General features: G+C 35.9%; 1 protein-coding gene across 1 annotated transcript in view; it reads left to right on the top strand.

Moving 5' to 3' along the window:
* The window catches only part of LOC150104772 (protein inturned-like), a 369,111-nt gene that overhangs the window by 221,760 nt on the left and 120,031 nt on the right, over positions 1-27,320 (top strand). Inside the window, exon 15 of the mRNA XM_090395627.1 lies at positions 24,257-24,459. Within this exon, the coding sequence (XP_090251753.1) occupies positions 24,257-24,459 (203 nt within the window). The remainder of the gene's footprint in view (positions 1-24,256; positions 24,460-27,320) is intronic.

Below are 27,320 nucleotides of genomic sequence, written 5' to 3'. Positions count from 1 at the left end.
TAAAGTGAAGATCTGATCCTGCCAGCCTCTGTTTGGCCTGAATCCAGCTTGTTCTTCACCAAGCTTTTCTTCCACAATTCTTCTCAACCGTTTCTCAAGTATACTTGCATAGATTTGCCAGGAACACTCAGTAGGGAAATACCTCTGTAATTCTCACATTCAGTTTTATTTCCCTTTTTATATATGGGTACTATGAGAGCTCTACTCCAATCATCGGGAATTCGTCCCTCTGTCCAGGCTTTCTGAACTATGCAGTGCAGCCACTGTAAGACTTTTATACCATCATACTTCATCGAATATCATCTACTCCTGCTGCCTTTCCACATTTCAAGCCTTTGATGGCTTTTTCTACTTCAAGTATGGATATGTATTCCTGACTGCATGCCTGGTCAGTGTTTTTTATCACTGTGCTGTCATCACTGCTTGTTTCATTTAGCAGTTTTTCAAAGTAATTACTCCATACTTCAAGGATATCCTTTTCCCCATTTTCATGTCACCTTTATCATCTATAACTACTTTTACAACACTCTTTCCTCCATTCCTAAGTTTCTTCAACAACCTCCAGAATATTTTGCCACCTTCTTGATATTTATTTTCTTATATTCTTGCCAAAGTCCTCCCATGACTTTTGTTTAGCTAGTTTTAGACACTGTTTAGCTTTCTTACATTTGTCTCTGTATTCTATAAGAGTAAAAGCTGACTTATTTGCCAGGAACTTTTGATATGCTTTCTTCTTTTCCTTCACTGCCTCTTTAACTTCCTGTGTCCACCAGGGAGTTCTGATTTTTTTATCCTTGCACACAACCTCACCACATGCCTCTCTGGCAGAATCAATCAATGTTTTCTTCAGAGTTTGCCACTGAATCTCCAGGGTTTGATTCCTGTTCTCAAACTCTTTCATTTTCTTTTCAATAATCTTTCTGTATTTTAGTCTACAGGTCACATCTGAGAGCTGTTCAACTTTTATTTGCTTTAAAACTTTCTTACATGTTATTCTTTTCAATATGAAATTCAATTTTATCCTGCTCAAGACTAAATAGTGATCACTTCCAATTTCAAATTCTCTGTGCACTCTGGTGTATGGCACTAGGGAGAAAACATCACTATCAACAATAACATAGTCAATGAGACTTTTCTTATTCCTTGCCTCTTCTTTCCATGTGAATTTGTGCACATTTTAATTTTGGAACATTGTGTTAGTAATAACCAATCCATGTCCTGAGCAGAAATCCAACAGGTATTTGCCATTATTATTAGATTTTCTCTTTTCTCCAAAGTTTCCCAAAATATTTTTGTATGTCTGACAATTATTTCCTACTCTGCTATTTAGATCCCCAACAAGGACCAACTTTTCCTTTTTCATTGTGTCAGTTGCTTTTTCTAAAGCCTCAAAAAATTCCTCCATTTCTACCTTAGCAGAACCTTCTGTGGGACCATAGGCACAAATAAGTCTCATTGTCCAGTTCCCCATTCTTATATTTGCCCACATTACTCTACTTGAGACTGACTGCCATTCAAGAAGATTAGCCTCATATTTTGTGTTGAATATTATGGCTACTCCTTCTTTTCCTTGATTATCATTGCCTGAATATAATATTTTGTATTTATTGCTCAGAAAGATCATACTTGTTTTTACTTGATACTTTTTTCTCCCTCAAATAATAATCGTATATGTGAGTGTATAGTTCACCACTCATACTCACATATACACTCACATATGTGAGTGTGTATAGTTCACCACTGAAAGCTACTCCATGTTGAGTATTTTTAATTATTGTACATATTATTCATTTTAATATTATATTCCTTTTATTGTCTTGCTAAATGGTGATTCATATTCCCTTGTGTCTTGAACCACAATAAAGATATCACATTCAGCAGTAACATTGTAATACTTTTCTTATTTTTTATGCATTCTCTCCATTGAATTTCATCTTTTTTTTTTTTTTTTTTACACATCTTTTTTGTTGGAATGTGGAGTATGTAATGACTATTCATTGTTCTGAAAGAAATCCAGTAGGTACATACTATTATTATTATTTGCTTTTTTATTTTCTCACTATTTTCCCAAAACATTTTTATGAATACAAAAAGTGTTTATAATGAATGAATATGTGAATAGTAAATGAATACCTGGAATGTCTATCACATATTCATTTTCTGTCATATATTCATATTTATTGTTTTTAATGTGAATGAGATGGATCTGAATTAAAAAAAAGGGCTCAAAATGGTGTCTGGGCTCAAAAGTGGTGTCCACTTTTAAAATTGCAACTTGGAATGTCAGAACTCTGTATGAAGCTGGCAAATTAAGAAATGCCACAAGAGAAATGAAGAGGCTTGGCATCCGGATTTTGGGAATTTGCGAGACAAGATGGCCAGGATCTGGAAAGTGTCAACAAGATAATATGACAATGTATTACTCTGGGAATGATGAGAACAAACATCGACATGGTGTAGCTGTAATAGTGGATGAAGAAATCAATAAATCAGTAATAAATTGGATTCCATTTTCTGAAAGGATAATGCTGTTACAACTTAAGGGAAACCCCGTTAACATAAATATCACCCAAGCTCATGTACCCACAGCTGACAAAAGTGAAGAAGATGTTGAAGAGTTTTATGAACACCTAAAAGAGATTAAAAACCTGACAAAGAAACATGATATAAACATAGTGATGGGTGACTTCAATGCAAAAGTGGGAAGAGGGGGTGATGGAGAAATTGTTGGCGAACATGGCTTAGGCACCAGAAATGACAGAGGAGATTGCCTAGTCCAATTCTGTCAGGAAGAAGATCTAACAATAGCAAATACCTGTTTTAAACTTCCACCCAGAAGACTGTACACTTGGAAATCACCTCAAGATAACCAACATAATATTGTCAGAAATCAAATTGATTATATACTGATAAATAAAAGATTCCACAGTAGTATAAAGAGTGCAAAGACTTATCCTGGAGCAGATATCTCATCAGACCACAATCCCATAGTTGCAGAAGTATGTCTTAGATTAAAATCAGCTAAAAAATCACAAAAGAAGAAAAAGAAAATTGATGTAGAAAAACTGAAAGAACCAAACATAAATAAAAGTGCCAAGACACAGCTTAACCTGCGATTACAACAGATTAACATAGAAGAAAATAAAAGTGTGGAATCTCTTTGGAATAGCTTAAAGAATGCCATCATAACAACAAGTATTGAAGAAGTAGGTTATGTGAATAATATAAAACAACAGGAATGGATGACAGATGAGATTCTTATTGATACAAGAAGAATGTATAAAAACAAAGACCTAGCCAGGTATACAGAAACACATAACATCATCAAGAAAAAAATAAAAGAAGCCAAGGAAAATTGGATGAAAAATTTATGTACTGAAATTGAACTTCTTCAGAAGAAACATGATAATTTTAATCTGTATAAGAAAATCAACGAAATTTCCGGAAAACTGAGGAAAAAGCAAATAGTGTCTCTAAGAGATGAAAATGGAAAAATAGTTCTAGAAGAAGAGAATAAAGCACAGATTTGGATAAAATATGTAACAGAACTTTTCAATGATACTAGACAGAAGCCTATAAATATAAAAGATAACATTCAAGGACCAGCAATCATGAAATGCGAAATAGAGAATGCTATACGAACAAGAAAACAGGAAAAGCCAGTGGACCAGATGGTGTGCAAACAGAATTTTTAAAATTAATAGAACCAGATAACATCAAACTTCTTGAAAAACTATTTAATAAAATATATGAAAGTGATGAATTTCCATTAGATTGGCTCAAATCTACATTTATCACTATCCCAAAGAAACCCAAAGCGAATTCCTGTGGTGACTTCAGGCTTATTAGTCTAATGAGCCAAACATTAAAAATATTTTTGAAAGTAATTCAGAATCGCATTTATAGAAAAAGTGAAGAAACTCTAAGTGAAACACAATTCGGCTTTCGGAATGGTTTTGGTACTAGAGAGGCCCTTTTCTGTACCCAAATATTGATACAAAAATGCATAGAAAAACAGAAATCTGTCTTTATGTGTTTCATAGATTTTGAAAAAGCATTCGACAAAGTCAGACACACTAACTTAATAGAAATCCTTCAATAAATAAGGCTAGACGAACAAGACATAAGACTAATAACAAATCTGTATTGGAATCAGTCAGCTACCGTTCAATTAGACAACATTACCACCAGTGATATTAACATCAAAAGAGGAGTGAGACAAGGATGTGTGCTCTCACCACTCCTGTTCAACATATATGCAGAGGTAATCTTTAAAAAAGCATTGGAAGAATGTCCAGACGGAATCACAATAAATGGAAAGATTGTTAACAACCTACGATATGCAGATGACACCGTGCTAATTGCAGATAACATTATGGATCTCCAAAAACTCGTTGACAGAGTATACATAGAAAGCCAAAGAATGGGAATAAATATAAACATCAACAAGACAAAATACATGATCATCAGCAAACATCCAGCCTCATCGATGAAACTGACACTCAATGGGAAAAATATTGATCAAGTGTCAAGATATAAATATCTTGGTTGCTGGCTTAATGAACGGTGGGATCCAGAAATAGATATAAAGACAAGGATTGAAGTTGCACGGCAGTCCTTCATGAAAATGAGAACACTATTCTGCAATAAAGACCTAAACATGGAAGTCAGATGCCGAATGCTGAAATGCTACGTGTGGTCTATTCTGCTCTATGGAGTTGAAACATGGTCATTGAAGGTGACAACCATCAAGAAAATTGAAGCCTTTGAGATGTGGCTATACAGAAGAATGCTAAAGATATCATGGACAGAAAAAATTACCAATGAAGATGTCTTAAAATCCATTGGCAAAGCTAAACATCTTGTACAAATAATCAAGAAACGAAAAACATATCTTGGCCACATCTGAGAAACAGCAAATACCAACTTCTACAAACTATTTTGGTAGGAAGAATTGATGGCAAAGGAACTAGAGGAAGAAAAAGAATGTTATGGTTTGACAACATTAAGACGTGGACAGGAAAGAGCAGTGCACAACTGCTCAGATTAGCACAAGAGCACAGTTTGTTCGCCAAGATGGTCGCTGACCTTCGATAGAAGATAGCACAATAAGAAGAAGAAGAATGTGAATGAGATGGATCTGTACTGAAAAAAAGATGCATAAGCTTGGAAAGAAGTCAACAGGCACCATAGGGTAAGAAACGAACAGCCACAGCACCCACCTTAATAAGATGTAAGATCTCCTTTTGCTGTGATGACTGCAGCAATCCTAGGGGCATACTTTCCTTAAGTATACACCAAGCAATGAGAATTTTGGATCATTCTTCCTGTAGGTATGTAATTAGGTTTTCTGGCTGTTGTGGGGCAGATGTCCCTTGACCCCACCCAACATTCCAGTTCATCCCATAGATATTCATTAGGATTGAGATTAGGGCTCTATGAAGGCCAGTCAAGTGTGGTGATGTTCATGTCCACAAACTACACAGTTACAGCAGCAGCCTTATGATAAACAGGACCATACTATCACACTACCATCTCTGAATTTCATAATCAGAGTTACACACTCTGGTAAGAGATGTTCACCATGTATCCACCACACCCATACCCGTCCATCTGCTCGGGTGAAGGATATAGCGTGATTCATCTCCATAACACGGCTTTCCAAGCTTCCACATCTTACTGTATTATTCTGTAAAGTACATGGTTTGCACCACTGAAGGTTACACTGCATGTTGGTTCAGGTAATGTTTGGCTTGCATTTTGCAATCATACCATGGAATCCCATGGTGATTATGAGCCTCAGTTCTGAATGTTTTTTTTTTGTACAGATTCATCATATTATCCTTCGCAGCACCCTACGGTCACATTTGGTGAGTGTAGTGGGTTGTCCACTGTGGGTAGCACTTGCAATTGATGCCCTGTTTTTCCATCTTAGTATAGTATTATTGATTGTTCAACAGATAGGTCTGCAACATGGTTGCAATGCCTCTTTCAAATTCCATCAGTTACCTTCTTGCAGCCCATTTCACCTGGACACAGTTGCACTGATTTAGGGGCATCATATTCCTCCAATTTATACTGGCTGCAAAAATGTGACTCATTACATGACACAATGCAATTTGTCTATGGGGGGGGGGTGTCTGTTGAAATCTTTGCAAGCTATATATATATATATATATATATATATATATATATTTATTTGTGTGTGTATGTATCTTTTATTTGTGTATGTCTGTTAATAATAGGCTTAATTAACAACTTAACAACACAGCAAACTCAACATAGCCAACTGTAAATTACTTTTGGTGAATCCAATAATCTTACTTTAGAGACCAAGCATGGCACTTTTTCAAACTAATTCAGTGTTTGGTGCACAGATATCATACTGGATAATGATATTCATATACCATTTAAAGGCATTTACAAACATCCATGGACAACCAAGCAAGCAGGTGGATTAATGTTTTCAGCTTTACATCTTCCACTTTACAAATGGATGATGACTTTCTCTCTAATCACTTATTGCATATGAAAGTAGATGACTCTTTATTACAATTTTTCTACAAATTTTTCTGGGTTCAAGCCCGTTTCAGAAGTGACTGCTTATATGTTCTGGAGTCTAGTGTTGGTATTGAGAATTCTGACATGGAGTGATGATGTCAGTGAGTTAGTTACTAGAAAGTCATGGAAAGCCACTTTCAAAAGAATATTTGGAAGAGCTGGCAGTACAACTTGCTAAAAAGGACAGTGAGGAAGAGAAGTGCCGGAAATTGTACCACTCAGGGTAGTCACCACAGAGATGCTTAAAGAAGCTTTAACAGAGGTACAAACTGCCCATGAATCTCTTTGTGATGATGATCCTTATTGGGAATGCAGCTCTTCCATCCAAGGGCTGTAATAAATGTTTTTGAAACTGTATTATAACATGTTGGAGAGGAGGGAAAAAAACCAGACAGGCTTCCTTGTTGCGGTTCTTAATCAAGGCCAAGGAGCCTGTCAATCCAGATGGCTGTCATCCAGGCCCATCTCTTTAAGGACTCTTCCTTTTGCCATTATACAATACTTTTATTTTAATTTGTAACTTATTGTCTTATGTTATTTATAAACATTATTTATAAAGTGTGTCCCAAAATTCATGCAAGATTTAAATTTAGTGCCATTTGTGCGGTAAAGTGTTGCCAACGAGAAAAAAAAGACAGTGTGACAGCTGACAGTTCAGGGTTATTAAAAATGGAGCGCTAAATAAAAGAACAACGCATTTTCATTGTTGAGCAATATTTTTAAAATAATGAAGGTTTGGCAGCTACAGTTCGCAATTTTCGTACAAAATATGGTCGGAATAGTGATTTAACTTCATCAACTGTGAAAAGATTAATTAAAAAATTCAAGGAAACTGGATCAATTAGTGATCTTATACACTCTGGCCGTCCTTCAACAAGTCATTCAACAGAAAACATGGAAGCAGTTCGTGAGAGTGTGCTGAGAGTCCAGGAACATCAATTCGGCACCGTGGTCTTGAATTGGGCATTTCGAGAAGCTCTCTACAGCATATTCTCACGAAAGATTTGCATCTTTATGCTTACAAAGTTCAATTGACTCAAGAACTGAAGCCTACTGACCACACACAGCGAAGAGAGTTCGTTGAATGGATTATGGAACAACAACAAGTGGATGCTTATTTTTCGAATAAAATCATCTTCAGCGATGAGGCTCATTTTCATTTTGATGGCTTCGTTATTCGACAAAATTGTCGCATTTGGGATTCAGAAAATCCACGAGTGATTGTTGAGAAACAAATGCATCCACAATGTGTCACTGTTTGGTGCGGATTTTGGGCTGGAGGCATCATCGGTCCATTCTTCTTCGAAAATGCAGCTGGTAAGGCAATAACAGTTAATGGTGCTCGCTATCGCGACATGATAATCCAGTTTTTTGTGCCTAAATTGCAAGATATGGATGTGGACGACATGTGGTTTCAACAAGACGGTGCCACGTGCCATACAGCCTGAGAAACAATTCAATTACTGCATGAGTCATTTCCTGGTCATGTAATTACCCATTTTGGTGATCAGAATTGGCCGTCCAGATCACGTGACTTAACGCCATTGGACTTTTTTCTTTGGGGTTTTTTGAAGTCTAAGGTTTATGCCAACAAGCCCACGACCACCCATGCCTTGAAGGAGGAAATTGAGCGCTGTATCAACGAAATTCAGCCACATTTATGCAAAACGGTCACGGAAAATTTCGACAAAAGAGTATGTGCCAGCAAAGCTGTAGAGGCCATTTACCCAATATGCTATTCCATGCATAACCCTATACTGTATACTCTATGAATCAAAAGAAATTACAATTTTTAATTAAAAACCTGTGTTTTCTATCAAAATTACTTCTTGCGTCAATTTTGGGACACCCTGTATAAAATAACAAAATTTTTTTATAAAAATTGTAAAATTTTTAACTTATAGAAGTTGGTTTTTGCCTTAATTTATGAACGATTCATTTTATGGACAGTGGAAAGGAACCTTTACCTTTCGTAAAAATGAGGCCTTTCGGTATTCCTGTGCACCTCTGGAGGTTTACATATCAGGAATTTGCTGATGGTTTCAATAACACCTATTATGTCATCACGATAATCCTCTAGTTATTCTGTGAGTTTCACTTCTTTTCCAGTGATACTTCTCAGTGTTTAGAAGTAGTAAAGCACATCATGGTAGTGAGCTAATAAAAGCAAAGCCTGACGTCTTGAAACCATATTAGTTAAGAGAAATGGGAATACAGTAAATGAAAACTTTATCTATAGAGAGATATGGTCTTTTAGATATTATTATTCACATTTAGTTTTCGGTGTGTGCGCACGCACATGTGAATATTAAGTAGTTTTGTATGTAGGTATCTCAGTAGCTCTATCATTGCTATGTGAAGTGTTTGGCTTCATAAATGAAACAGGAGACATGGCCTTACTTATTACCATATAGTGATCTGTCCCACATCCAGCTCCACGAAACACTCTCACATCTTTCACCATTGCTATGCTCTCTCGTCTAACTATCACTAGATCATTTATTGATTTTGGACCTTTAGTTCTTTGGGTTCATGTAAAGTGTATATCTTTGTGTTGGTAATAGCCATTTAGCACTACACTTCTCATTTTCACAAACTTGAATCAGCCTGCATCCATTGTCATTAACATGATCTTTCCTCATGACATTTTACTACCCAGTGATTATCACTCTGCCAACTTATTAAAGTTAAATTGAGTGGAGTGATTAAAGTTAAGAGAAATGGCTCAAACATTTCTCTTAGTTCTTCAAAATACTCTTTCTTTTAATCGAATGAGGCATCTTCACATAGGTCATCATCAATTTCCTGATATGTACCCTCAAGAGGTGTTTAGGCTACTACAACAGCATTACATGATTAAGCTTACTTTATTATTAATCTCCTATCGACAATCTTCTTCCAAATTAGTCTGTTACTTGTGAGCACTCCAATATTTCTGTATCTAACATTCATGCTTCTAAGGCATTTCTGATTGTATCAATCCACGTAGACCTTGATCTACCTCTGAGTTTTTTTCTTGCCATCTTGGCATCAAACACCTATTTTGTTGACCTTTCCTCACCCAATCTGTTTAAGTGGTCATACTGCCTAGATAGCTGTGCTCACACATTCTTGAATGCTAACAATGTAGAGTTCCTTTCTAATATCTTCATTTTTTAATATACAATTCTGCTATTGATGCCATCTGTTCACTCCTCTAATTTTTCTTATAACTCTCATTATAGTTTCTGGTCTTTCATTAAGTACTTTATTTCTAACTCATCTCCCAAACCATAACTTAAAACTGGTTTTAACACTGCCTTGTATACTGCTGATTTGGTGTTTTAGCTATTTTCTTTCTTATTCTTATTCTCTTACTCCCTATCAAACTTGCTTTGCTTATTATGTTGTCTATTTCTAAATTTAATTTGCCATTTTCAATAAAACTATGCTTAAATAGCTGTGTTCTGACCGAAACTAACTGGTACACTGGTAAAAATTGATTGTAACAAAGTACAATGGTATTAAAGACCAGTGTATTTTGCCAGGAGAATACAGCAATTAACTCTTGCCTTCTTTTGACCAATTTGGTTGGATACTAAACCAAAGTTTTCAGGAGAGGAAAAAAACTCATAATTACCTTATGATTACCTTGACTTCATTAATCCTCACTTTCTCGTGGTGCACCCTGCTAGGTATCTACTTGGATACTGAATGAATGAGGATGGGCTGGCAATTTGTGATTTAGCTGACCAAATTGTATTCTTATTGGCTTAAACCAAACTATAAAATGATGGTACAGCATGACAGAATTTCATGATGGCTGGGATGTCACACAGTTAAACAAGCCCCTCCCCCTTTGTTTTCGCTAGGGAACCAGGGTGAACAGCAAAATGTCAGCTACTGGAACAAATCTTAAAACACACCCCAACTCAACATCACCAGAGTTTAAGATCAGTACTATCAACATAAAAAGTCTGAATGGCAAAGAAATGGAGCTAGTTTAGGAATTGGATAAGTACCAGATCAACATAATATGGTGACTGAAACAAAAAAGATAAAAACTATTGAGATCATTCTGAGCAGTAAATACAGAATTATATTCAGGCAATGATAATCAAGGAAAAGAAGGATTAGCCATAGTATTTAACACTAAATATGAGGCGAATCTTCTTGAATGGCAGGCAGTCTCAAGTAGAGTGATTTGAGCAAATATGAGAATGGGGAACTGGACAGTGAGACTTATTTGTGCCTATGGTCCCACAGAAGGTTCTACTAAGGTTAGAAGTGGAGGAATGTTTTGAGGCTTTAGAGAAAGCAACTGAAAATGAAAAGTTGGTCCTTGTTGGGGATCTAAATAGCAGAGTAGGAAATGATATTCAGATATACAAAAATATTTTGAGAAAATTTGGAGAAAAGAGCAAAACTAATAATAATGGCAAATACCTGTTGGATTTCTGCTCAGGATATGGACTGGTTATTATGAACACCATGTTCCAAAATAAAAATGTTGGAACATGGTGTTACAAATTCACATGGAGAGAAGAGGTAAGGAATAAGAAAAGTCTCATTGACTATGTTATTGTCGATAGTGATGCTTTCTCCCTGGTGCAGGACACCAGAGTGTACTGAGGATTTGAAATTGGAAGTGATCACCATTTAGTCTTGAGCAGAAGAAAATTGAATTTCATATTGAAAAGAAGAACATGGAAGAAAGTTTTAAAATGAATAAATGTTCAGCAGCTCTCAGATGTGAACCGTGGACTAAAATACACAAACATCATTGAAGAAAAGAGTTTGAGAACAGGAAACAAACCTTGCAGTGGCAAGCCCTGAAGAAAACATTGATTGATTCAGCCAAGAGGCATGTGGTGAAATTGTCTGCAAGGATAGAAAAATCAGAACTTTATGGTGGACACAGGAAGTTAAAGAGGCGGTGAAGGAAAAGAAGAAAGCATATCAAAAGTTCCTCGCAAATAAGTCAGCTTGTGCTCTTAGAGTATACAGAAACAAATGTAAGAAAGCAAAACACTGTGTAACACTAGCTAAATAAGTCATGGAAAGACTTTGGTAAGAACATAGAAAATTGAGAGAAGAGAGAAGCTATTTAAAACACTACAATTGTATTGTGTCAATGGGACATTATATCAAATAATACTTAGTGTTCATTTGAGTTTTAAATCAGCAGTTAGAATTGATGGAGGTACAGGAAGATGGTTTAATGTTAAATCTGGTGTCAGACAAGGATGTACATTATCCCCTTTCTTATTCATTATTTATATGGATCACATTATGAAGAAAAGTGGTATTAAACCTGATATCAAAATTGAAGATTTCCTGACTAAATTGAATAACTGTTGTAATAGATATGGTATGAATGTCAGCAATAAAAAAGACAGTCAATGAAAATAGGCAGAGTTTGAAAATATCATCTTCATTGTGAATGGATGATCTATAGAACAAGTAAAACATTTCAGCTTTTTAGGCACTCTTTTTAGTGAAGATGGTAAATTAAATATGTAAATAGACAACAGAATGAACAAAGCTGTTATGGTAGGAAGTCAACTGAATAAATTTATATTGAATAAGAGAGAAATTAGTCGGAACAGTAAATTAGCTGTGTTCAAACCAGTTTTAACTTATGGATCTGAGAGCTGGGTGAGAAGTAAAACATTGAACAAAGACTAGAGACTGCAGATTTGAGAGTCCTGAGAAAGATTAGGGGCATGAACAGATGGCATTAATGGGAATATCATATTAAAAATGAGGATATTAGGAAAGAACTTGACATTGTCAGCATCCAGGAATGTGTTAGCAGAGCTAATCTCATGTGGTATGATCACTTAAACAGAATTGCAGCTTACACTTAGATAAAGGATTAAACTAAATTTATTATAGTCTAACCAAATGGAAAAAAACTTCCAACATGTTTCTCTAAATCCAGAGTAATTTAATAATAAGGTGAGACACTTTTTGGTAACCCATATAGGTAAATATGACTTCTCCATTTTTTCCACCTTAGTATCACCACCTCTGGGTCTGGCTCCTACTGACGATACCTCAATAAAGAAACCAGCCTCGGTAGTGGCCCTTCCCTTAATGTATACATTATACGTCTCCAAGGAGATGTGCTTTGCATTATGGGAGATACTAAGACAAGTAGTGATGAGAACTTGGTCCAACTTTACCACGAGTTGCTTCAGTCCTGAAGATACTTCAGGTGCAAACTTTGTTTGCTTACACTTGGATAAAGGATTAAACTAAATTTATTATTGATGATGATGGCCCCATTAAAAAGCTCATATAAATGTTATATGATTCCTAAACTTGTCTTTTCAACCGAAGTGCATTATTATCATATGAGCTACAGAGACAGGGCTATACTGCACCTCACCAGAGATCACTTTATCATCACATTTTTGTTGCCATTATTAATCTTACTGCCAATTCAGCAGCTTCTAATTTTTATCCATAATTAATAAATTGTATCTGAAAATCGACACCAGGTGGTCCATTCTAGATGGACTGCATGATTGTGAGCTCACAGCTAATTCATTGTTTTTTTTTTGATAATTACCAATTGTAGTATCCTTGTATGTGACTGTGATTGAGTGTGTTTATGGTTTTTGATATTCTTGTACTCTGTATGATAGATAAATTGTGTTATTCTTGTCTTGGATGAGAACAAAAACAATGGTCACTGATACATTGTTTACGGTGTAGGGGGTTTGACATGGGGGATTTTGTAGAATGTAATGTTATTCACCCACTACAGATTCAAGTGAAGATGAGGTTGAAGAATTTTACAGCAGCATGCAACAAGTAGTATATGGTATTGAAAAATAGATTTTCTCTTAATATTAGGTGATTGGAATGCAAAAGTGGGAGAAATAGAAGAACGAGGCATCACTGGAAAATTTGGTTTAGGACTGAGGAATGAAGCAGGAGAAAGAATGTTAGAGTTTTGTGTTGAGAACAGTTGTTTTATTGCAAACACTTGCTCTCTCAACAACATAAAAGAAGATTGTACACATGGACTTCACTAAATGGAGAATATAGAAATCAGATAGATAGATAGATAGATAGATAGTATTGTTGTCAGTAGAAGGTGGAGAAGTGCTATCCAATCAGCAAAAATGCTACCTGGTACAGACGTGAGACAGATCATGAATTATTGATTGCTGAAGTTAAATTGAAATTAGGGGCTAAGAAGAAACCAAAGGACACTATCAGATTTGATTTAAATCATTAAATGAAGCATTTAAAGTAGAATTCGGAAAGAAATTAAAAATTTTGGAGAATACAGGAAGAGAATTAGAACTGTGGGAAAAAACAAAATGTACAGTCATAGAAGCAGCAAAGAATACTCTGAGTAAAGCAACAAGAAAGAAAGATTATAAATGGTGCTCAGAAGCTATTCAATTAGCAGAGGAAAGAAGAAAATGAATCTTCAGAAAAACAAAGGGTTAGACAGCTGAGTGCAGATTTCCAGAGACACTCTAGGAAAGATAAGGAAAAACATCTAAGCAAAAGGTGCAAGGAAATTGAAGAAAGCAATATTATGTCTAGAACAAGAGATCTGTTTAGACAAATAAATGATGTTATAGGGAAGTTTATCCCTAGATTAGGAGTTGTTAAAAGTATTTCGGGAAAAGTCTGATGGAAGATGAAGAAGCGGTGAAAAAAGTATGGTCACAGTTTGTAGAAGATTTGTACAAGAAAGATAATAATATTGAAGGAGAATTTGAAAGGAGAGAATTTATTGAGGAACCCATGATAATGAAAAGTTAAGCAATATCAGCAATTGAAGAGCTGCTGAAAGGAAAAGCTGATGGAGTGTCAGTGGAATTACTGAGAGCAGCTGGGGATGAAGTAGTGAATATATTGATATATTGACTGAAATTTGTCAACAGGTTTGGAAGAAAATATACTGGTCTAGAGATTGAAAAACATCAATATTCATCCCAATTCCCCCCCCCCCAAATCAAATGCCAGAGATTGTGAGAATTATAGAACCCTTGCTTTAATTTCACATGCAAGCAAAGTTACGCTTATAGTGATTCAACAAAGGCTGGAGCCATAAGTGAATAGAGAAATGTCACAACAACATTCGGACTTTAGGAGATGTAGAGAAATTAGAGACCAAATATCAAACATGAGATTGATTATGGAAAGATCAAGAGAATTTCAGAAGGAAGTACTCGTGTTTTATTGATTATAAGAAAGTTTTGATTGTGATGTGGATCACAACATACTGTGGATTATAACAGGTTTGGAAGAAAATATACTGGTCTAGATTGAAAAACATCAATATTCATCCCAATTCCTCCAAAAAAAAATCAAATGCCAGAGATTGTGAGAATTGTAGAACCCTTGCTTTAATTTCACATACAAGTAAAGTTACGCTTATATTGATCCAACAAAGGCTGAAACCATAAATGACATGAGATTGATTATGGAAAGATCAAGAGAATTTCAGAAGGAAGTACTCATGTGTTTTATTGATTATAAGAAAGCTTTTGATTGTGATGTGGATCACAACATACTGTGGATTATAATGAGATCAATGGGAATACCTGAGCATCTGTTTCTCTTGATAAGAGAGCTGTATAACTAAGAAGCTGCAATAAAAAGTCTTTGGTGAAACAGACAGTTTGGTGGGAAAAGGAGTTTGGCAAGATTGTATGCTGTTGCCCTATCCTTTTTTAATATTTATAGTGAATATATTATGAGAATGGCTAACTTAGACAAAGACCCAGCTGGAATTAAGATACGTGTCAGAAATATAAATAATATAAGATATGCAGGTGATTCAACTCTTATAGCTGGAACTAAAGAAGATCTGGAGCAGTTGATTCTATTTTTTAAGAGGGAACATAACAAAATAAAACAAAAGTGATGGCTTCTGGCAATTACAAATAAATTTATAATAGAGGGAGATAAAATATAAATCATTGAAAGTCATGATTTACTGGGGGTCCAGAATCAGAAATGATGGTAAATGTGAAGATGAAATTTGTGGAGGAGACTATTAAGAATCCCATGGATAGCAAGAATGACCAATAAGAAGATTTTTGAGAGTAAAAAGACAGAATGCTGTTTGGAAGCAATGATCGCTAAACAGAAGTTGATGTATTTTGGACATGCTATGTGGGCTGATGAATCATTGGAAAAAGCAGTATGTTGGGGAAGATTGAAGGAATGAGAAGAAGAGAAAGACCACAAAAGAGTTGGATGGACAACATAAAAGAACTTACAAACCTGAACTTACAGTTGCTGAAAGAAAGGACAAGAGGCTGAGCGAGATGGAGAGCCTTTGTACACAAGATCACCCAGTCAAAAACAAATAGATAGCACATAACAACAACATTGTGTATGCTATATATTTGTTACCAAGAAAAAATGGATTGTGTTGTGAGAGTGGTAGTGGAGAGAAAGTGAGTGTCATTCATATTATATGAGCCAGAAATGTGAAACTTGTCGGAAGTGAGAAAACGTAGTAGCGGAAGTTAGTGGTGCAAGCTATAAAACCCAAAATAATGGAGTGAATGGAGTTCTGGGTTTAAACATTGGTGAAAGAATTGTGAAAGAGTGTATCAATGAGGTGACTGAAAGTAGTGGTAAGATAGCATATGCAAAAGTTAAACCGATAGACTGGAAGATATTGAGTGTGATTGGTAATGATCATGAAAGTGCAGTCGATCTGGTAGAGATAGCAAAGAGCAGCGAAAAAACTCAGGATATGAAATCAAAGTTGGCAAAGATGAGGTGAGATGATGAAATTGTGGAGTGAAATGAGGAAATTAACAGGTATATATGGAAGGGAGACAAAGGCTGGAATAAAAGATGGCGGTCTGAAAGAGGTGTCCAGTAATTCCAGAGTGACCATGGATGGGGATTCAATTATTATAAGTGTGGTAAATGAGAAGGTGCATAATCAGAAGGAACAGCAGGTTAGTAGGAGAGCTTGTGAATGCAGAGGTAAATGGCACGAGTGAAGAGAATGAGAGAGAAGGAACACAAGACAAACAGGGAAGCAGGAGACACTGTGTGAGAAGAGTGGATTGATGGGTACAGGAGTGGAGGTATGTGTGTACGACACAGGCTTGGGGTGACCAGGGATGTGGGGGGGAAACAAACAGGTCTGAGGAGAGATGTAAGATGCATAAGATATGCTTTCCACAGGGTAGATTGAGCAGAGTCATTGAAGCACTAGATATGAAGAAGCAAGCAAGAGAGAGTTGGTAGTGGTAGGGGGCACAAATGATCTATATGGCAACAAGGAGAATGTAAGGATGGATATCAGGAGATTGCTGAGGAGAGTAAAAGATAAGAGTGTGGAAGGAAAGGTAGTCAGCATGTTGCCCAGTTATGATTGTGGTGAGATGAGATGGTGAGTGAAAGTTATGAATGGGATGTTAGCTGAGATCTATGAAGAGAAAGATATTCATTTTGTGGATGTGTGGGATGAATATGAGAGATGGATGGAGCTGTATAAAAGAAATGGGCTGCATTTGAATGGATTTGGTGTGAGTCAGTTTGGAGAAACTGTTGCTGTACAAGAGAGAAAGAGAGAGATAGAGAGAGTGGGGGGGGGGGGGTGATAACTGAAGTGAATGGAAGACCTGAGGAAGTGAGAGGTGACATGGAACAGCAGGTGAGTATGAGAGCTTGTGAATGCAGAGGCAAATGGCATGAGTGAAGAGAATGAGAAGGGAAGGAACACAAGACAAACAGGAAAGCAGGAGACACTGTGTGAGAAGAGTGGATGGGTGGATACAGGAGTGGGAGGTGTATGTGTGTACGACACAGGCTTCGGGTGACCAGGGATGTGAGGGGAAACAGACAGGTCTGAGGAGATGAGGAGAGATGTAAGATCAGTGATGATGGAGCTGAGGGGGGGATGGAGGAGCTACATCTGAGCAGTGGGAGTTTGGGTGACTTGTTATAAAACCAGAAATAGGCTAGTGTGTATTCATTTTAGAAATTATGGACTTTACAACCGTGTTATAAAAAACTCTTTTAATTTCCCAACGTTTCGATCTTCATATTAAGATCATCATCTGGAGCACATACAAATATACAGGACAAGCTGAGTTACATTACATACAGTAAGCTAGAGATAGAGAAACAATGATTAGATCACAGGTTATTCTACTGGCATGACCTCTAGTGGAAAAAAAAATTAATTAGAAACTACATCAAGCTAAATTCTATTTATGATAACATGAATAAACATTCTTTCTTATAGATAGTTTTCTTTCAGTAACAATGATGTCCTATTTTTAGCATGACAGTTGTTATTTTTGATTTAGGATCCTGGATTATCTGTAGTCCTGTTTATAGTTTTTTTTTTCACTAGAGATCATGCCAATAGAATAACCAGTGATCTAATCATTGTTTCTCTAGCTTACAGTATGTAATGTAACTCAGCTTGTCCTGTATATTTGTATATGTTCCATGATTATCTTAATATGAAGATCGAAACGTTGGGAAATTAAAAGAGTTTTTTATAACACGGTTGTAAAGTCCATAATTTCTAAAATGAATGTCGATCACTGTGCAACACTAAAAGAAAGGCTAATGTAACTCAGCTTGTCCTGTATATTTGTATATGTTCCATGATTATCTTAATATGAAGATCGAAACGTTGGTAAATTAAAAGAGTTTTTTATAACACGGTTGTAAAGTCCATAATTTCTAAAATGAATGTCGATCACTGTGCAACACTAAAAGAAAGGCTAGTGTGTATGTTTACAAATGCCAGAAGTATTCAAAATAAAGGAAATAAAATTTCTGCATAAGTGAGACATGGTTAGATAAGGACGATATTCTGACAGGAATAGAGATGGATGGATATGATATTTTTCATGAGGATATAGGCAAGATAGAAGTGGGGGGGGAGTAGTGCTGTTGATGGTAATAAGAGTTATCTCCAACTTAGGTGGAGATGAAAGGAGCAAAGAGTGGGAATGGTTTCGAAGCAGTATTGGGTGAGGTGGAGTGAACAGAATGAATTATGTAGTTGGATGTTGCTGTAGACCTGGTAATGTGGAGGGCAGGGAGAAGGAAATTAATAGGCAGATCAGTCTAGCTAGTAAGAAAAGGGTGATCATTATGGATGATTTTAATTATGGTAACAATAGACTGGAATTAAAAGAACAGCATCTGGGAGCAAAGAGAATGAATTTCTTGAGGGACAGCTACCTTATGCAGTATATAACAAAAGGCACACATGGATCAAGGGTGTGCTACAGTTTCTATATACTAATGCTAGAAAAATCAGGAATAAGAGGAAGAAGTTTTGGGCATTGGATAGTGCAACCTTGCCAAAAGTCATGGGCAATAGTGAGACTTGGATAACAGCAGGTGATGCAGTTACAGGGATAGAATGTAATGGATTTAATATTTTCAGTAAAGATAGACAGTACAGAGAGTGCATCCAATTGGCAAAAGTGATCATGTGATCTTGTCTTGGGAGGTAACAAAACATGTGGAAATTCCAGTTAAGAGGTGGGGGGGCTGTATGTGAAACTACAAGGCAGGTGATTATGATACACTTAAAAGACAGCTTGAAGCAGTGCCATGGCAGAAAGATCTGCAAGGGAAAGATGTTCACAGTGCATGTGGGATAGTCAAGAGGTATCTGGAGGAAACAAACATCACCCTGTATACCCAAGGTCAGGAGGGTAAATCAGATACGAGTTAGATGGATGAGTAATATTATTAAGCAAGAGCTGCAGAAAAGATGTTGTGGAGGGTATATAAGGAGAAAGATGTCAAGGAGGGTAAATCAGATAGGAGTTAGTTGAATGAGTAATATAAGCAAGAGCTGCAGAAAAGATGTTGTGGAGGCTGTATAAGGAGAAAGGTGACATACTAACTCATGAACAATATAAGGAACAGGCAAGAAAGGTGACCAGTATGGTATGGAAGGCAAAATTAGATTATGAGAAGTTAGCTGAGCAGGTGGAAGTAAATGCCAGAGTTTTTTCATTATTCGGCAAGTAGTAGGAAGAATGATTATAGAAGGATAAATGTAATGAGTGCAGATGGTAGAGAGGTAAGAGGTAACAGAGGCAGACAAAATTGTCAGGCAAAGCTACTGAGTGACTATTTTGCAAGGGTATATCATCCAAGTGAAGATGGTAGAGGTGACAAGGACTGATATGAGAAACAGAGGTAAATGAATTGGAGGTAATTAGGATATTGCAGAATCTGAATGCAGATATGACTGAGTTTAGATTGGATATTGGCTTGTGTTTTAAGAGAATGTGCAGGGGAACTGGTGATAGCTTTGGCTAGGCTGTTTAATTTAAGTCTCAGCTCTGGCAAAGTCCCAAGAGAGTGGAAAGATGACAAAATAATCATTTTGCATAAAGGAGGATCTAAGTGTGGCAGTAAAAGTATAGACCAACCAATATCTCAGGAGTGGTGGTAAAAGTACTGGAAAAATTGGTAAAAAAAGAGAATTCAGGAATGGCTGGATAAGAATATGATGCTCTATGAGGGAGAGCATGGCTTTGTGAAGTATTGGTCATGCCTTGTTATTTACTAACTTTTTATAATAGAGTAACAGCTGAGTTGAAAGGAAATGGCTACATGATGATGCTGCTGTATTTTGCAAATGCATTTGAAAGGATACCATGACACTCTGTTACTCAAACTGCAACAAATAAGGATGGGATATGAAACTAGTGATATGGATAAAAGAGTAGATGTATGGACAGATACCAAATTGTACATTGATGAGCAGAATCCAAGAGAAAGCAGGCAACTAACACAATGCTGCAAGGCTCTGTGCTTGGACCATTGCTGTTTGTATTTGTACATAAATGATATAAGAAATAGTTTGAAGGGAGATATTTGGTTGTTTGCTGATGTGCAAAGTTGGGTAGGGTAATAGTTAATCAAGGTGATATATATAGAGAGAGATTGCAAGATGATTTGAGTAGGCTAAATATGGGCAAAACATAATGGATATCAATTTAATGTGGAAAAGTGTAAAGTTATGCATTTTGGGATACAAAGATTACAAGTTGTGTACCATATTGAGGGAACTATATAGCATGAAGCCATGGATTTGGGGGTAGTAGTAGTAGAAGATAGAGAGTTGAAGTTTAGAGGGCATATTGCTAAAGTTGCCAGCTAACTCACAGGATTATTTGATTTTTGAAGAACATAAGCAAACTGATAAGGGAGTTATCATTCCTCTTTATAAAGCTTTAATATGACAACATTTGGATTACTGTGCTCATGTCTGATGGTTACCTGGGTTTCTTGGCAATGAGGAAGTGGTGGAGAGGATCCAGAGGTGAGTGACTGAGATGGTGAGTTGTCTGTGACATGTTTCCAATGAGAATAAATCGAGGGCTTGTGAATTGCAAAAGTTGATTGATAGGCAAAAAAAGGTGCAATGTGATAGAAATATTTAAGTTATTTAAAGGATTTTTTTAGGATTGATGCAGGGGAAATACCCTAGAGAGGGCAGAACAAGAGGTCATCCCTCTTGGATAAGAAGTTGGATAAGATTGAAAGTTAGATAAGTGTGGTTAGCAAAGGTGTGAGAACTACGTTTTTCAGTTGGAGAGTGGTGACTGAATGGAATAGCTTGCTTGAGTCAGTTGTGAGTGCTTTGTCTGTTAATGGTTCCAGTGAAAGGCACAATAGATATTGTGTTGATGGTTTCAGTCTTGCATGATGAGTCTTTGGACTCCATGGAAATTTCTGCGCAATAATAATAATAATAATAATAATAATTATAGGTGGTGACCTTTCGTATAATATATATATGTTATGAGCCAAGTGACTAATAGGTCATTATAAATGATCACTAAAATGGCTATGCAGCCTGATAAATATTGATTCATTTATTAAATTGACCAGCCATTATGAATAAAGCTACATCCTCTTTGGGCCATTTGATTTAAAAAAAAAAAAAAAAACACTATACTTTTTTCATTAAGAATTTGACCAGACATTATGAATAAAGCTACATACCCTTTGGGCAACTTGATTTTCAAAAAAAAAAAAAAAAAAAAAAAATCCTAACTTAACCTAAATGACGATCATTTCCCTTGTAATATTTTTATATTTCTACTTAATTCTTTTCCATGTGGTTTCTGCCACCATAGCCAATAGTGATATGGGCATCATATCTGAAATATTTCTTCAGTATGAATGTAATATTCAATCAAATTGCCATATGCATATTACAATACTTGTGTATGATGTTTATATGTTATGGGCCAAGTCACTTTGGTTTTTGACTCTCACTTTTTGTATCATTGTTAAATATGCTGATTTTGTAAAAATTTGAGTGACCTGGACAAAGTTCCCATCACATCTTCCAAAAGGGTTCCAAAAATGTAATTGATCTCAAAAGATCAATCCTTCATATGTCTAAACCTGGATGACTCTGAGATCTGAGTCTCTAGGAATCTTCATTTCCTCATGGCAGCAGTCTAGGTTAATCATGGTACCAGAGGTAGGCCAAAGCTAGTGACTGGTTATCAAAACCCAACTCTACTGTTTGGATAAATGCCCTATGAACAGAAAAAATATTGCATCACTGAGAGATAGACCAATAGAGATTCTAGATGTAAATCTGTGGTTGAAATCATTTTTCAACATGTAAGTTGGAATGTGGTGGATCGACATACCAAAATACTCTGAACGAGAGATAGTTGTGTCAGATTATTTTGCTATGTCACAGAAAATTATACTTGACAAGAAATTATATTCTTTGTTAGATGACTAATCTGATATAGATGCTTAGACATTTACTATCACTTACGTTGATGTTTAATGGAGAAAACATGTCTAAAGATAATAATTAACTAACTAGATGTATTTAGTTCTGATAAATTATAGAGACTACAACAATGTTAGAAATAATTAATTTAATGTCCCGACATTTCGATCTTCATATTAAGGTCATCATCTGGAGTATGCACATATATATATATATATATACACAGAGATAATCTACATTGCATTTCAAACAGTTTTCCAAAGAGACAATAATTTGATGAACTCATATTCTATTTATCTGAGCTCTAGTGAAAAAAATAATAATAAAATTACGTCAAAGCTTATATTCTATTTATAACATTATCAGAGAACAAATTCATATAGAGAGTTTTATTACAGCCAAAGTGGTGTCCTAATTAACATGAGAGTTGTCATATTAGAGTTAAGATCTTGGATTACTTACAGTGCATTTATAATTAACTGTTAAATGAAAAGGTTATGTGAGAATATGTGCCTTCCATATTCCTTATTGTTAAGATTAGGGTAGTTGATAAGAATTTCACAGCCCTCCTTAAATTTACATTCATACCGTGTTTTGGTGACGTAAACAACAGGTGCCTTTCCAGTCAGTTCTATGCAGTATCCAGGGCATGATCAGAAAGGCTGGATTTACCATAGTTATCAAATTTAATGTGCTGTTTCTTGTATATTTGCTCCTTCCAAAAAAAAAAAAAAAAATTGATATTCATGATAGTCATGAAGTATCATTCTGACAGCTATTGAAAAGACATAATTTTCTCTATCTATAATTGCATGTTTTTCTTTTGTAAGACAAAATGTGCAGTAAGAATTTCATCAAGAATTCTTGATGAAATATAATTTAAAATTTTAAATTTCATAACTTTGTTTAATTTCTGTTATATATATATATATATATATATATATATATATATATATATATACAGGGTGTTCGGGATAAATTTGACATATTTATAATTAATTATATTTTTCCGTAAGTTACATGTATTAACACACACTTCTCTTCATTTAAAAGTTTGGACCCTTCTTCATTCATATACAAGATGTCAGAAAGGATGGATAGCTGGAACCCACCTGAATCATGGAAGAGAATAACTTGTATCATGATAATTCGTGCCCGCCATCAAAATAAGGATATTACGACTGCTGCCCAATGCTCCCTGAATACAGTAAAAACAATCAGGCATGAACTAGAGACTTGCAATGGTGACTACGAGGATGTAGCAAGAAGAAAGATCCCTAGCAGACGATCTGATTGCGTTCGTACAGCAGAATTCCTCGCAAATCTGCAGGAACAGGTGTTGAAGAACCCTGGCATTGGAATTCGGGCTTTGTTCGTGGAGTTGCTAACTGTAGTCAAGCCCTGGATAACAAGGGTAGCCAATGGTAGGCCGTATGTATGGCAGCAGGATTCGGCCCCTTGCCACACCTCTGGGAAAAGTCAAAAATGGTTGTCTGAAAATTTCTACGACTTCACCAGTCCAAATGTTTGGCCTCCAAACTCCCCAGACCTTAACCCCATGGATTATTTTGTATGGGGCGCAGTTGAAAAAGACACCAATCGCACTTCCAGTAATACAAAAGCCCAGTTAATGGATAAAATTAAAACAGTTTTTGCGGCCCTTCCCAGGGAGACTGTAGCATCAGCTTGTTCGAGGTTCCGAAGCAGAATTGAAGCTGTGATCGATGCTAATGGTGGTTATTTTGAGTAAATCTTGTTGATAGTATTGTAATTAACTCTGCCTGTAATGTTTTTTTGTCAATTCATTAAATTTAATAGATACAAAGAAGATTTTCTTTTTCCTTACCAAACTGTCAAATTTATCCCGAACACCCTGTATATATATATATATATATATACTATTAGAATGGCATATGCAGTTCAGTATCAAAATAAGTATTTCATGCTCATTTTTGACTACAGTTTAGAATCCGATTTGCTACCTCCATTGGTATCCCCTGATTATTTTTTAAATAAGAAAATTTCTAAAAAGCTAGCATCAATACAGACTCTAAGTAAAAGTCCTTTGCTGCAAACATCTGGTTCCCAGAAAAGAGAAAATCTGAATCGAAGGTACTACAGTCATTCAAATTTGATTTCAACAGGAACTTCTTGGACAGGCTCAGGTAATCTATTTAAGTTGTTATCAATATGTTATTCATATACAGTGATTTCTGTATTAACTTTGCTTTGATCAGCTGATTTTGGTTGATGACTGACCTATCAGTTAGTCACAAGAGCCAAGATTATTGTTATTGATTTACTGCATGGAGCCATTAAAAAATATTTGTATCCTTTCACTTCTTTCTATCATTTTTTTCCTTATATTTTTGAAAAGAAATATACTTTTTTGATATAAGAAAAGATATTTGAGAAATATCTTTTCTTATATCAAAAAAAAAAAAAAAGTGCAATTAAATTGCATTGAATGTAAAATATTTGAAGAAAATTGATATTTATGCTTTCGATATTACATATTACTGTCTTCTTCTTTTTCAGTAACAGACCTAGTTGCCTGTTACGATCTCTTCTCATCTTTTCAAAGGCTGTCCTCTGTTCCTTGAAGGAATAGAGGACAGCCTTTTCCAGTACAGAAAACCTCTCACTCCAACACACTGACATAATGATCAGTTTTGATTTCTCCTCCTTATTTACCAATGTCCCACTCAAAGATACCCTAAATCTCATCCAAGTCAAATTTCCTCCCAATATCTCAGCCCTATTTCAGTTCACTATAAACTAGAGTTATTTTGTTTGGTAAGGAAAATTCTACAGATAGAGGGGACAGCCATGGGTTCTCCACTCTCTCCACCAACTTCTTTATAACAACTTTTTAAAAAGCCTTAAACTCTGCCCCCACGTAAACCCACTGTTTGGCTATCAATGTGGATGATGTGTTCACCATTTGGCCTCATGGCCTGGATACATTCCACGATTTCTTAACAGCCAACACCCCATGATCCGGTTACCTTGGAAAAGGAAAACAACAACGTCCACTTTCCTAGACACTCTGATTACATGCCAGCCTGATGGATTCCTAGCTTACTTGGTTGGTTTACAGAAAACCAACACATACAGATAGATACATTTGCCAGCAGCCCCCCATCCCATCCCAACAATATGTAATTATAAAAACCCTATATAACAGGGCAAAAATAATCAGTTCAGACAACAATGCCCTAACTACTGAATTTAACCACATCCTTAACACCTTCTTAGCCAATGGCTACAACCCACATTAAATATTAAAACCAGTTATCCCCCCCCCCCCTTATAGCAGATATTACTTTAAATCTGTCACCATTTCATATATCTGGAGTACATCCAAAAAAATTAACAAAAATCCTAAGAAAATGCCTCTCATAACTAGTTACAAACGATATAAATTGGCATCTCTTATCTGCACTCTACCAAAGACCAGCCATTTTCCCTAGACCCTGGAGTATACTAGGTCCCTTGCAGTTGCAAACTGTCCTATTATGGCCAAGCAGGCAGGACAGCCAGTATCAGGATATCTGAACATAAGGACTACATCTGGTTACACCAATACAGCCACTGAGGACTTGCTGACCATGCATTGGACACCCATCATGGAATACGCTGGAAGACAGCCACTTTATTACACTGCAGCAAGTATAAGTATGAAAGGTTATTCCTGGAATCAGCCTCTGTTCTGAAAAACTTCCTAAACCTCAACGAATTTGGGTGCATGAGACTGCCTCAAATTTGGGACGCTTACTTTCTAAGATCGTCAGCCCAACGGGCAAGACAACCCAATTTAGCCTGCTAGGGGAGTGGGGGGGGGCACCTTTTAGGACTGACTTCAGTTGCCTTTCTTCAGTCTCGTTTGCTTAATGTGAGTGCCTGCATGCACATATCATTGTTTTGTGATACCTGAAGATAGCAATATAACATTGCCAAAATATAGTTGTTATTAATTAAAGATTTTATAATTAATAATTTAGTTTACTTTGTCATTTCCTAAAAAATTGGAAATATACTTTTGGAGGACTGGTTTAAATACTATAAAGAATTATGGACAATTGATGACAACCCACTCTGCAGAGAGTGGGTTGTCATCAATTGTCCATAATCACTGTTGAATTATTTGTGGATGAACTATCATCTGCACATAATTCAACAGATTCCTTTACCCTTGAAGATTTGGATTCAACAAAACAATGCAAGATCTATGAAGCCTAGGAGAATATTGCATCAATCTGGAACTTTTCAAAGCTCTGGAAACAACTTTAGATACAAACTACAAATTAACATATACAAATTAACCTTTTAAACACCAGATGTAAAATATATTCAGTGTCTTAAAGACTAAATTAACCGAATATTATGAAAATATTGTTATCACTACTATAACAAGCCAAAAGGCTATTTTACCGGCGACATAAGTTAAGTTTAAGGGAGATGGTGAATCCCGTATTATTCTACAGTCTGGTACGAAACTCGGATCGAAATCCTAGAGTTTCATGCCGAAAAAACTATCGGCAAGCCCAAGTTTAAGTAATCACTTGGGTAGTACAACACCAGGACTCGCACCACCTTTGCTCCGAGTTGCCCTGGTGTTGTACTACTCAAGTGATTACTTACACTTGGGCTCGCCGATAGTTTTTTCGGCATGAAACTGTAGGATTTCGATGGATTTTGATCTGAGTTTCGTACCCGACTATAGAATAATACGGGATTCACCATCTCCCTTAAACTTATATTATGAAAATATTTTTGGAGAAGAACAAAACGGTTTCTGTAAAGGCAGATACTGCACTAATGCCTTTTTTCACTCTCAAGCTCCTGTAAAAAAAAAAAAAAAGAGAATTCAACTTAGAGACCCATATATTATTCATCAATTATAAAAAAAAAAGCTTGGTGATAAAGTCAGTTGTAATATATATAACTATTGGAAAGTTTAAGAGATGACAACATTCCTTACCATTCCTAAAGTAATTTTTAGTATATAATATACATAACAATA

This window comes from Typopeltis vanoorti, chromosome 7, assembly GCF_054136105.1.
Source record: "Typopeltis vanoorti isolate ZY-2024b chromosome 7, IOZ_Tvanoo_1.0, whole genome shotgun sequence".
In the NCBI taxonomy this organism is placed as follows: Eukaryota; Metazoa; Arthropoda; class Arachnida; order Uropygi; family Thelyphonidae; genus Typopeltis; species Typopeltis vanoorti.
Note: the sequence above shows the minus strand (reverse complement) of the source record. Positions and strands in the feature narration are given on the sequence as shown.